The sequence below is a fragment of the Musca autumnalis genome, unplaced genomic scaffold (genome assembly GCF_047663935.1).
Source record: "Musca autumnalis isolate F117 unplaced genomic scaffold, ASM4766393v1 scaffold_4, whole genome shotgun sequence".
NCBI lineage: Eukaryota > Metazoa > Arthropoda > Insecta > Diptera > Muscidae > Musca > Musca autumnalis.
The window spans coordinates 72,413,376-72,425,491 of NW_027411977.1; the positions used below are offsets into that span (position 1 = coordinate 72,413,376).

The 12,116-nt window shown below is 37.0% G+C and overlaps 1 protein-coding gene across 7 annotated transcripts in view; it reads left to right on the plus strand.

Moving 5' to 3' along the window:
• Window positions 1–12,116, plus strand: part of Fife (regulating synaptic membrane exocytosis protein fife) — a 402,960-nt gene that overhangs the window by 342,451 nt on the left and 48,393 nt on the right. For all 7 annotated transcript variants that reach the window (XM_073986964.1, XM_073986962.1, XM_073986961.1 and 4 more), the window contains exon 14: window positions 10,893–11,074. In XM_073986964.1, the coding sequence (XP_073843065.1) occupies window positions 10,893–11,074 (182 nt within the window). The remainder of the gene's footprint in view (window positions 1–10,892; window positions 11,075–12,116) is intronic.

Genomic DNA, 12,116 nt, shown 5'->3' on the forward strand with positions numbered 1-12,116 from the left:
GGTCTAGCCCAGTTGTACGCTGATTCAGCTCTTCTGCATAGCAAGTTTGGATTCTTACCCCTAAGAGGTATTATAACGTCGTCTGCATAACAGACTGGGTCAAATCCCTCATCGGTTAAAGTCCTTAATAGGCTATTTATGGTAGTGACCCATAGGAGTGGGGATAAAATCCCCCCCCCCCTGTGGCGTACCCTGACCAACTTTGTCCTTTATTTGTACGTCAAGTAGCCCGCAGCTTATGCATCTATTCCTTAGCATGTGGCTTATCCAGTCCCTAAGGCCCGATTCACCTGAAACTTATCTAAGGATTGGATAAGGGTTTCGGTGCTGACGTTGTTGAAAGCACCCTCGATATCAATGCATACCGCTAGTGTATACATCTTCCTGTCGAAGGGGCTCTCGATGTGGTGTACAACCTCATGTAATGCGGTTTCCACTGATCTACCTTTAACGTATGCATGTTGTTTGTATTTAAGCATATCGTTTGGAATCTTGCTCTTAATCATGGTGTCGACTATTCGTTGCATGGTTTTAAGCAGGAAGGATGTTAGGCTTATCGGACGATAAGACTTAGGAATTGCGTAACTTGCCTTCCCAGGTTTGGGGATAAATACTACCCTCGCCTCCTGCCAGGCCTTAGGGGTATACGCAAGTTTTAAGCATGCGTTAAAAATTCCAGATAGTTTGGGCGCAATGTAGTCCATCTCTTTCTGGAGTAAGGCCGGAAATATCTCATCCGGCCCCGCTGCTTTGAAGGGTTTGAAGCTCTTGATGGCATCCTTTTCCATCGCTTCATCAATTGTTGGTGCTTCCTATGTAACACATTCCCTAACTACCGGCACCCCTGCGTGCGTCGCAGTGTTCGACGGGAAATGTGTATTCATCAAAAGCCCCAGCGTGTCCTCGATTGTTTCCATCTTATTTCCCATATCATTCACCATGATCTCGGTTTGTGTATGGGTTTTCGATAGAAACTTTTTTATTTTGGATACATCATTTACGCTGTCTACCTGTTCACAGAAAAGTTTCCAGGAATTGCGCTTTGCTGTTCTAGTCATTTTGTTGTATTCCTTAAGTTTTGTGTGATAGCTATCCCAGAATACAGCTAATTTTTTACGTCGAGCTCTGTTGTAAAGCCTTCGGACCTTCTTCGAATGACTTTACTACGACCTCCGTTATAATGTTGACATTTCTGTCTATATCTTCCGTGCTTAGGCATTCATATCTATCGTGCCCTAGCCTATCTTTTATTAGTTATCCAAATTTTATCCTATTGGTTTTGGATGTTGACAACTCTGGAGAGAAAAGAAAACATAAGTTTTTGTGACAATATTTAAGTTGTTTATAAAACTATGATAACACTGTGTGTAATTTTTGGAGTCATGGTTTATTAACCATATTCTGACACCGCAGCGTGATAGAAGACCGAAAATAAGAAGACTCGTGTTACGGCGTTTTTCCCAATCATTTCAACTTTCGCGGTTATGGGCCCCAAAGACTTGAGGCCTGATGTCAAAAGGGATCATTTTGTCAGGCACATATATTCTAAACCGCTAAGAATTCGGGTTTACTCGTCGAAGAAAAGTTGTAGCCCACGCCTTAAAAAATGGCTGACATTTGGTATTAAGTGTTTGTTGGTTGTATAAAACTTTCCCCCAGAAATTTTTAGGTATAGGTCCACGCCATCATATAGTCCCCATAGAACGGTACCTTCCGATTTTCGGTATTTTGAAGGTTGTGGCCACATTAATCCACCGCAATGGCTGAAATTTGTGGTGGGGGGTGCAAAAAGTTCGGCCAGACCGAACTTAACTCTTTTCCTACTTGTTACTTATTATTTTTAAAGTAAGCCAGCTTAATCTCATATTTGTTGTTTTCAAACTTAACAAGTAAAAAAGTATCAGTCGGCTTTGTTGACAGAGATATACCCTCAGCCTGTGTGAATTGAAACGTCCATCTATAGACAATATCGAATATACGGATTATGGATTTTGTAGCCCTTTTTGAAATTTGTCGACAAAAATATGAAGGTGAAAAGTGTTGCGGAAGATGTACTTTAAGCAATGGACCGACATAGTCCATTTTGGAAGTGGATCTTGTTTTGGGATTCAATTCTTTTGATAGATTTTGTGCCCACCAGACATTTCAGTTGCACACCGTATAACTTAGAGGTTTTGGGACACGATGTCAGGAAGCATGAACTTGTCCACGAAAAACATAAAGAGGGAGGTAGCGGAAGGTGCGCACCAATAGTTTCCAATCTTCAAACTTAAACTTAGTTTGGAAGGCCAAATTTTGGACCGAATCGGCAGATCCGTTGGAGAGTTAGCGTACACATAGAGCCATAGGTATTTTTACAGCTTTCGGGCTAAATTCTCAGGAAATATGGACTTGTCTCTAAAAACACTTGCAGCGTCCTAATGGGGACAATTTGCTACAACAAAGATAAAAGTGATCCGAGAGCAGGTCCTAAACTGAACTTTTCCTAAATTTTGTGTGGGAGTTACCCGAAGGAGTAGACCGATAGAGTTCATATTGAAACCTCGTCTATCTTCTTCTTCTTTATTTGCGGATCCGTTATTCGGATATAAAGCGATCATACAATAGTATACATTACATTTATATATATCATATGTACATGTTATGTTATTTTATTTTATGAAATTATAAACAGCTCTCGATTTTTAGCAGCATGTAGCAGATTTGTTTCATCTCTGTATCCTGTCCACTCTTGGATGTTACTTAGCCAGTATATCTCTCTTCTGCCTCTTGGTCGTTGTCCTTCTATGTTGCATTTAATAATGCATTGTATAAATCTGTATTTGTCATTTCTCATCAGGTGTCCAAGGTATGCGATTTTTCTCGATTTGACCGTGTGTAAGAGTTGCCTGTCGACATGCATTCGTCTGAGAACTTCTTGGTTTGAAATGTGCGATGTATAGGGTATCTTAAGTATTCTTCTATAGACCCACATTTCAAATGCTTCAATTCTTTTTTGATCTGCACTTTTGATGGTCCAAGTTTCTACGGCATATAATAGTATAGACCAAATATAACATTTGACGAATCGTATCTTGGTTGCGAGATTTAATTCGTGATTTGTAAGTGTTTTTTTGTATTTAAAAAAGGCGTTTCTGGCCATCTCCACTCGGCGCTTTATTTCGTTTGAAATATTCCATTGGTCGTTAATTGAAACGCCAAGGTATTTAAAAGTTTTTACACGTTCGACAAGTTCATCTTTAATACTCAGTGACGTTTCATAACTTGCATCTTTCCGACTAACAATCATGTATTTTGTCTTTTTTGTATTTATTTTGAGGCCATATGTTTCACTTACGTACGTGAGCTTGTCTAGAAGCTGTTGTAGCCCAGATATACTGCCGGCAATAATTGTGGTATCATCAGCGTACCGTATGTTATTTATAATTTTACCCTGAACTCTTATTCCAATTCGTTCTCCTTCGATTGACTCATGAAATATTTTTTGGGAATATATATTAAAGAGGAGCGGTGATAGTATGCACCCTTGTCGGACTCCTTTTGATATGGGAATGTCGTCAGTCAGTTCACCATTTATTTCGATTCTTGCAGTTTGGTTCCAATATAGATTCTGTATGCACCTAATTTCGTTTTCTTCTATTCCTATTTCCCTCAGTATATTAATCAATTTGTCGTGTTGGACGGTATCAAATGCCTTTTCATAATCGATAAAGCATATATAAACATCTTTGTGGACGTCTCTGCATTTCTGTACAAGTAATTGGATGGATAGTAGGGCTTCTCTAGTACCCATACCTTCCTTGAAGCCGAATTGGGACTCTCCCATAACTTCTTCACATTTGGAGTAAATTCTTTTGTGAATTATTCTTAGGAAAATTTTTAATATGTGACACATAAGGCTTATAAGCCTGTAGTCACAACACTTTTTTGCATTAGATTTTTTTGGTATTGCAATAAAAGTAGACTTCAGCCAATCGTTTGGATATTGGCCAGTACCATACACATGATTAAAAAGTCGTGTAATGAGTGAGATGTTGTTTCCATCAATTAATTTTAAGATTTCGGAAGGAATTTCGTCGGGTCCTGTTGATTTTTTATCTTTTATCGATTGAATCGCATATTCTACTTCGGCTGTAGTGATTGGGTTTCCCGTTATATAATTAATTGTGTTCTGATCATTTCTTGATCGTTGGTCGTCTGTGAATAATTGTTCAATATAGTTTTTCCATCGATCCTTTATGTGTAATGTCTCGAAAATTGGCTGATTGTTGTCATCCATTAGTAATGCTGGTGATGCCTTCCTATACACTCCTGCGGACTCTTTTAGTTTTTTATGTAGATTATAGTCATCATGAATGTTTTGCAGATGTTCAATTTCTCTACATTTTTGATTGAGTAGATCATTTTTTGCAGCTCGGGTAGCAGTGCGAATTTCCTTGTTGATTTCCCAGTAACGTTCATAGTCAACGTTTTTGTATTTCCTTCGTTCCTCATGAAGCTCCATAATTTCTTCGTTCATCCATTCTTGTTGTGTTCTTCTTGTACAGTTTCTAAGATAATTGTTTGTTATTTCGCACATTGTGTCCTTGACTTTGTTCCATATATTTTCTACATCGTTTGAATCGATGACTTCCAGTTTGTTATTAATTTGCATCTTCACTTCATTTCTGGTATATGGGTTATTTAGTATCTCGTCTATGTCTGGTAGAAATTTCACGATGTGCAAAGTATGGGCCAAATCGGTTACTCTCTTCAAGAGTTATCGTGCGCACAAATTTTCCGAACATTTTCGAATTTTTGTGGTGGGGTTCCTGAAGGAGTAGACCGATATGGCCCATCTTCAAAAATAAGCTAAGTTCGGACAAAATATTACGATGGTCAAATTTTAGACCGAATCGTCACATTCGTTCGAGTGCTATCGTGCGCTTAAACCACTACACTTGTGCCATATGGGATTTTTACAATTTACAGGCTATTTTGTCAGGAAGTGTAAACTTGCTCCAGATAAAACTTGTACAACAAAAATCAAAACGATCCGAGAGCAGGTCCAAAACTGAAGTTTTACGAAATTTTGTGTGGGAAGTACCCGAAGGAGTGGACCGATAGAGTTTATATTGGAACTTCATCTATGTCTGGTAGAAATTTCACGATGTGTAAAGTATGGACCAAATCGGTTGCTCTCTTCAAGAGTTATCGTGCGCAAAAATTTTCCGAACATTTTCGAATTTTTGTGGGGGAAGTACCTGTAGGAGTGAACCGATATGGCCAATCTTCAAATTTAAACTAAGTTTATACAAAATATTTCAAAAGCCAAATTTTGGGCCAGCCAGCCAAGCAGACAGACGGACTTTGCTAAATTGACTTCAAATTGTCATTTCGTCCAAACATAATTGGGTTCTAAAACCATTATTTCGATGAGGCATATTTTGCCCGTATGAAAGTGTATAAATGCTGAAGGTATAAAAAACAACAAGTTTTTAAAGTGGGGGTATTTAAAATTCATTTACTTTAAGGAAAGGCAGATAAGACTAGTTTCGCCCAACGCCACTTGGACTCATCAGTTCGCTTAGCTCTTTGTATTGAAATCCATTTTAACTACACAAACTTTAAAAACTTTTATTAAAAATTTTATTATAAAATTGGTCCACTCTTTCTGGTACCCCTCACAAAAGTTCTGAGCTTTTCACTAAAATTGTATGCACGGTAACTCTCGAAGGTAGTAACCGAGTTGGTCCAATCAAGTTCCAATAAGGACTCAATCGGTCCACTCCTTCGGGTACCTCCCACACAAAATTTCGGAAAAGTTCAGTTTAGGACCACCTCTCGAATCGCTTCGGTTTTTGTTGTAACATCATGTATTCACCGCCCCTCATACGACGGTACAAGATTTATCTGAGGCAAGTCCTGAGAAAATAGTCTAAAAAGTATAAATAAACCCTATAACACCGGATCTGCCGATTTGGTCCAAAATTTGACCTTCGTCACATTTTGTCCAAACTTAGCTTAAGTTCGAAGATAAGCCATATCGGTAAACTCCTTTGTCCCAATTTACATTAAGCGAGTTTACTTGCGGCAATTGTCAGTTTGTAGGTGAGAGAGGGTGCTGAGAGGCAAAGGGTTACCATATGCCTCACCTCTCTCTCCTACAAAATGACAATTGCCGCAAGTAAACTCGCCCAATGTAAATTGGGACTTTATGTACCTCCCCCACAAAAGTTCATTTCATTATGGTTTTCAATTCACACAGGCTAAGTGTATATCTCTGACAACGAAGCCTACTGATACTCTTTTACTTTTTTGTTATTATCTTACGACGTGTTTTTGAATATTTTTTTTCTCGAAAATTAACTTCTTTAAGCCTCATCCCTCCTTGTTCGAATATGGTTGGCAACTTGTGGAGAAATGTGGAGCGTATGGTGAATATATTTCAAAACCAGAGCTCATACGCAAACAGTTCCCAGAAAATTAGGTTTGTGTGTTCACAAAAATTAAAAAAAAAGAAAACAATAGTAAAAAATCGAAGAGCACACCAAAACATGACCAACCTTTTTATACCCTCAGCCTTTAGGCTAAAGAGGGTATTTACGCTTTGATACGACCAAAAATGTCGAAATAATGGTTTTAGACCCCAAGTATGTTTGTACGATATCCGTTTCAGACAATTTTGAGTCGATCTAGCAATGTCCGTCCGTCTGTCTGTCTGGACTCAATCGGTCGACTCCTTCGGGTACCTCCCACACACAATTTCGGAAAAAGTTCAGTTTAGGACCTGGTCTCGAATCGCATTGATTTTTGTTTACGCAAGTTGTATTCGCTGTCCTCTATACGACGCTGTAAGTTTCATTAGGGGCAAGTCCATACTTTCTGAGAAAATAGCCTGAAAGTTACAAAAACCCCTCTGACACCGTGTGTAGTGGTTGGAGCGCAAGATAACTGTCGAACGGATCTGCCAATTCGGTCCAAAATTTGGCTTTCGTAATATTTTGTCCAAACTTAGTTCAAGTTCAAAGATGGATTATATCGGTCCACTCCTTCCGGTACCTCCCCCACAAAAGTTCGAAAATGTTCGGAAAATTTGTGCGTATGATAACTCTTGAAGGGAGTAACCGATTTGGTCCATACTTTGCACATTATGAAATTTCTATCAGACTTAGATGAGGTTCCAATATGGACTCAATCGGTAAACTCCTTCGAGTACCTCCCACACATAATTTCGGAAAAGTTCAGTTTAGGGCCTGCTCTCGAATCGCCTTGGTTTTTGTTGTAACTTCTTGTATTCACTGTCCCCTATACGAAGGTACAAGTTTCCTCAGGGGCAAGTCCATACTTCCTGAAAAAATATCCTGAAAGTTGAAAAACAAACCCTATAACACCATGTTTATGGGTGGAAGCGCAAGATAATTCTCGAACGGAAATGCCGATTCCGGCCAAAATTTGGCCATCATAATATTGTTTCCAAACTTAGTTTATGTTCGTAGACAAGCCATATCGGTCCACTCCTTCAGGTACATACCCCACAAAAGTTCAAAAATGTTCGGAAAAATTGTGCGCACGATAACTCTTGATGGGAGTGACCGATTTGGTCCATCTTTACACATTCTCATAATGTCTACCAGATATAGATCAGGTTCGAATATGGACTATATTTGTCCACTTCATCCTGTACCTCCCACACAAGTTGAAAAACAAACCCTATGATACCATGTTTATGGGTGGAAGCGCAAAATAATTCTCGAACGGAAATGCCGATTCCGGCCAAAATTTGGCCATCATATTGTTTCCAAACTTAGTTTATGTTCGTAGACAAGCCATATCGGTCCACTCCTTCAGGTACATACCCCACAAAAGTTCAAAAATGTTCGGAAAAATTGTGCGCACGATAACTCTTGATGGGAGTGACAGATTTGGTCCATACTTTACACATTCTCATAATGTCTACCAGATATAGATCAGGTTCGAATATGGACTATATTTGTCCACTCCATCCTGTACCTCCCACAAAAATTTTTGGATAAGTTCACTTTAAGACCTGCTATTGAATCACTTTGATTTTTGTTGAAGCAACTTACATTCGCTACCTCAATTACGATGGTAAAAGTTGTTTCAGGGGCAAGTCCATACTTCTTGAGAAAACAGCTCGAAGGGTGTAAAAACCCCCTATGGCACCCCCATGGTCTATGTCGGTCCATTCCTTTAAGTACCCTTTCCGCAAAATTTTTTAACTTTAATCCTAATCAACATTTTTGTCGGTTCATACGACCAAAATTTTGAAACCCCCTAAATACATAAGTTTTTTGTGAAAAAAAGTGTTTCAATTTGCACAGGCTGAGGGTATATCTCTGTCGGCAAAGCCGACTGATACTTTTTTACTTGTTATTTGTCAAAAACATACTGATATTCCAAAGTGGCGGATATTACCAACATCAAATGAGACAGATCGACGGAGGAACGGACAGGACAATATCGACAACAACCGCAAGCATACTTTGGTTATAAAATCATTTATTCGGTTTAACGACGTAACTCATACCAAACATACATTACAAAGTAATGTAAACAAGCTACCTTCTGTATCATCAGTAGGCTGGAAAATAATATGTTATGTCATTAAAATTGTAAAAAACAAAACCACTCATTTTACTTATTACCAATTAGTGACTGACATAGATTGCGCGTGTGTGGCCTCTTTGTTGTTCTTTTCTTACTGCAACGTTTCATTAGGAGTGATTTCTTAATATCTTAGTGTTACATAAGTCAACTGAAATTATCTTCGATAAGCTTATTCACCAACACATTTGTTGTATTCTTAAGTGTTCTTAATCCTTAGAATTTTATATTTTAAAAATCTTAGTACAAATATTAAATTAATACGATAAATTATTATTGATGTAATAGTATTATAGATTAGGGTGGGGCGATTTGTGTGGAAGCAAAAAAACCTTAATGAGCCCTTCGCGTTTCTGATTCCTGGGATTGAACTGAGCAAAAAAGTCCACTGGACCATATATCTACCGTGAAAATCGAGCCTCCCGATTTTGACTTTAAGTTTTTTATTGAAGTTTTTTGGATATTTTGGCATATAACAGCCAAACCATTGAGGTTTTCGATCCAACACAAAGACAAACATTGTAGCCAAGACAGTAATTGAAAACTCTCTAATACATCGCAAAAGCATTGGAACACTCCTTCAGGCAGTTTTGGTCTTAAGAATGTGCAAACTTTTCGGAAAATGCCGATAAATGACATTGTGCTACAAAATTTGACCCGAAAAATATTCAAGTGTTCTGATGCAAAATTATATCGTGTTGGGATCCATGGACAACGACAATGCCTTTATTTCGTTTGGGTCACTTCGTTTTATTTTTTTATAACGATAAAAGTATTGAAAATCTGGGTTTCTTACATTTTCAAATTTAAACGGGCATATCTTATTTTTTCCACAACGGATTTCTCTTGATCCTTCTTCCTTTTAAAGGGGTGAATATTGTATTTTGAATAAGCTATTATTGTTTTAAATCGGTTAACAAATGGCTAAGTTATAGTGGTTTATGTCTGAAAAACCCCACAAAAAACCTATAAAGGAATTTCTCATAATTTTCAAAATAAATATTGAACAAAACAAAAAAAACATTATATTTTTGAAAATTATGAGAAATTCCTTTATAGGTTTTTTGTGGGGTTTTTCAGACATAAACCACTATAACTTAGCCATTTGTTAACCGATTTAAAGCAATAATAGCTTATTCAAAATACAATATTCACCCCTTTAAAAGGAAGAAGGATCAAAAGAAATCCGCTGTGGAAAAAATAAGATATGCCCGTTTAAATTTGAAAATGTAAGAAACCCAGATTTTCACTACTTTTACCGTTTTAAAAAAATAAAACGAAGTGACCCAAACGAAATAAAGGCATTGTCGTTGTCCATGGATTCCAACACGATATAATTTTGCATCAGAACACTTGAATATTTTTCGGGTCAAATTTTGTAGCACAATGTCATTTATCGACATTTTCCGAAAAGTTTGCACATTCCTAAGGCCAAAACTGCCTGAAGGAGCATTCCAATGCTTTTGCGATGTATTAGAGAGTTTTCAATTACTGTCTTGGCTACAATGTTTGTCTTTGTGCTGGATCGAAAATCTCAATGGTTTGGCTGTTATATGCCAAAATATCCAAAAAACGTCAATAAAAAACTTAAAGTCAAAATCGGGAGGCTCGATTTTCACGGTAGATATATGGTCCAGTGGACTTTTTTGCTCAGTTCAACCCCAGGAATCAGAAACGCGAAGGGCCCATTAAGGTTTTCAAATCGCCCCGGCCTATTATAGATGTATGTACATACAATATATATGTATGTGTAAATATGTAGGTGTAAATATATTATATACATCTTTTAGTATTTCAGAATGCATCCGTTTCAGTGTTACATGCAAAACTCATACAACAACAACAACATTTCTTTTCAGTTGCTTTTTATGTTTAATTTCTTAATTAATTATTATGTAAATATTTATTTCTTTTTCTTTTCATTCTCAAAAAAAAAAAAAAACACCATAAAAGTCTCAACCACAAAAGTAATTACCTCAACTATTAACAGAACAAGAAAAATGTAATTTACCACAAAAAAAACAACAACAACAAAAGAAAACATAACAACATTGTATTTATGCCATAAATAACTAGTTACAAACATATAAACATATAATATATCATAAAAAGAAAAACTTATCGACTCGACTTGACTACAAGATTTGTAGTCCTACTCTTTGAATTTTGTACAGTTTACAGTTTTTTTTTTTCTTTTTCTCATTCTTCTTAAAAGTTGCTAATTGAATTATTTTATTTTCTCCCGCCACCCACTTTTTGTAAATTTTACTTGATAAAATATGTAGGAACAAATTGCCAGAGAAAAACTGGTTAGTGGACGCGTACAAATACAAGTTTGGTATCACAGTGAACGAAGTGAATTGGCCGTATCGCTAATGGCAGCCGATGATTTGGCGTTACGTGATGAAGCCTATGGTCATGGAAATCTACCCGAAGCCTATGCAAAAGTTCGAATATTACCCAGATGGTAAGTTATAATACAGCTTGTTAAAGTTCTATCATTGTCAAATTTTTACAATCTAAGACATGTTTTTTGGAACAAAAAGGTCAATAAAGACTGAAATCAAAGTTGTACAATTACACTGTGGGTAATTTTTTGAGTCATGTTTTATTAACCATATTCTGACTCCACAGTGTGATAGAACACCAAAAATGAGAAGACGTTTTTCCCTATTTCCCTAGCTTGAAGAATCATTCCTAGAATCTTCATATGTTCTAAAAAGTTGTTTATTGAAATCTTAGGTACATTTTTGTGGTTAAAGGTATCCTTAATTGTTGGGCGGTTGCGTATGTTTGCACCAGAGCCGGAGAAAAAAGTATAAAAATTGGATATTTTCAAAAGATCTTTGCTATTTTTACCATTAAAAACCGTTCATAGACATTTCGCACATTCCAGAAGGTTGTTTATTGAAGCCTTTGCTACACTATTGTGGTTGATAATTTTCTTGAATTTTGAACGGTTTAATATCTATGGAGCAGAAGCCGAGAAAAGAGGATAAAAATCGCAATTGTTTTGCTATTTTGACCATTAAGACCTGTTCCTTCAGGGCTCGTATATTCTAGAAAGATGTTTACTGAGATCTGGGGTACATTTTTGTAGTTGGTTGTTTGCTTCAAATTTGATCGGTTTGATAGCTGTATAACAAAACTTGAGAAAAATTTTAAAAGAAATTTGACCATGGCGATTTTGACCTTGCAGATGAAGTTTAATGGGTTATATGTGTTCACAATTTATGTTCTTTAAGACAAGAGCTACAACTTTGCCTCCGAGATAAATTCAAATTTACTAACGGTTTGGAAGATATAGTCCTGAGTAAATGACCCTTTCTTTATCAAAGCCTCACACCTTTGGAGGCCTATAACCACGAGAGTTGATGAGATAGGGAAAAACGGCGAGACACGTGTCTTCTCATTTTTGGTGTTCTATCACACTGCGGTGTCAGAATATGGTTAATAATTTTCATTTTGCACAGTGTTATATAAACCACGAGCAAAAAACTTTTCGAGAA